Source organism: Kogia breviceps, chromosome 1 (genome assembly GCF_026419965.1).
Source record: "Kogia breviceps isolate mKogBre1 chromosome 1, mKogBre1 haplotype 1, whole genome shotgun sequence".
Classification (NCBI taxonomy): Eukaryota; Metazoa; Chordata; class Mammalia; order Artiodactyla; family Physeteridae; genus Kogia; species Kogia breviceps.
Window position 1 is genome coordinate 56,696,885 of NC_081310.1, and position 1,167 is coordinate 56,698,051.

At 61.5% G+C, this 1,167-nt stretch overlaps 1 protein-coding gene across 1 annotated transcript; it reads right to left on the minus strand.

Annotated features, from left to right (window-relative positions):
- Nucleotides 1-207: 207 nt before the first annotated feature.
- Nucleotides 208-921, minus strand: LOC136793594 (Golgi-associated RAB2 interactor protein 4-like; the record flags this gene model as incomplete). Its single annotated transcript, XM_067025986.1, has 1 exon — nt 208-921. A coding segment is annotated over one exon (714 nt), but the record flags the coding sequence as incomplete, so codon positions are not given.
- Between the last annotated feature and the right edge of the window lie 246 nt (nt 922-1,167).

Here is a 1,167-nt window from a genome sequence, read left to right on the forward strand (position 1 = left end):
GGCCATGCTCTGCTCTTCGGGGGCAGGAGACTTGATCTCTGCCACGCTCAAAGCACCCGCTGCGGTGCCGCCTGCCACCCCTGCTGTCTCCACCTTTGTCGTTGCCCGCGATGCTGACTCTTTGTCAAGCACTGTAGGTTTTGCTTTGGCAGTGGCCACATCGGACATGGTATCGGGCTTGTGGGAGTCCAGTTGGATCCCCTCCCCGCCAGCAAAAGCTGCAGACCCGACCGCGGCTACCTCAGAGGGCGTGTGGAGGCTCCTGATGCTCACCTGGTCCTCATCCCACTCTCCTTGGAAATCCTCCACTGCCGGGCTCCTCCCGTCCTCCTCCTCCTCCTCGAACAGAGTCCTGCAGATCATGTCCCCGGCTGGAACAGCGTAGGTGCGGCTGTGACCGTCCAATGGTGGTCGCAGGAGGTAAATCAGCTCTTCCCAGTAGGCGAAGAGGTCTTCCTGCGCGTCCAGAGGGGCACACAGCTGCAGGTAGAAGGAGCGGCCAGTGGCAAACTTCACGCGCAGCTGTCGTTTGTCACGATCGTGCGTGGAGATCCTCACAAACTTCAAGGGAAGGAGCCTGGTGAGCTCTAAGGTCTTGGCAACCTTGTGGCTCTTCCCCTTGGTGGGCTGGCTGTGCTCAGCGTGCTGTTCACAGCCGGTGGCCCGTCGGGCCAGCAGCATGATGTCTGGGAGTGGGAGGACGGGGCTGGTGGATACGATGCCCACGGTCACCGTGCAGTCACAGTTGTGCACGTCAATCACGTGTCCCCTCTTCGTGATCTGGATAAAGTCGCTCTCGAATATCGGCGCGTACTTGAATATGTCGTATTCGCCGTTGTGCAGTTGCTGCTGCAGCTCCCCCATGGTGCTTTTGAACAGGCCCAGCCCGGTGCTGCTCTGGGCCGTGTGATACGGGAGCAGAGAGTCCCCACTCATGGCTGTCTTCGATCACTGCCAGGCAGCGTGGTTAAGGCGGGCCCCTGGCTCTTCCCTCCCTCGGCCTAATGGGCCGAAGAGCAGAGCGAGCTGCGGTGCTCCTGTGTCACGCAGGCGGCCTTATGGCAGGTCTTCCAAGCCCAGCCCACAGGCCCCCACCTTTGCCTCAGGGTCTCCCAGAGGCAGGGGTGTGGGTAGGGGCACCGATGGTCACAGCGGGGACTCTGTAGG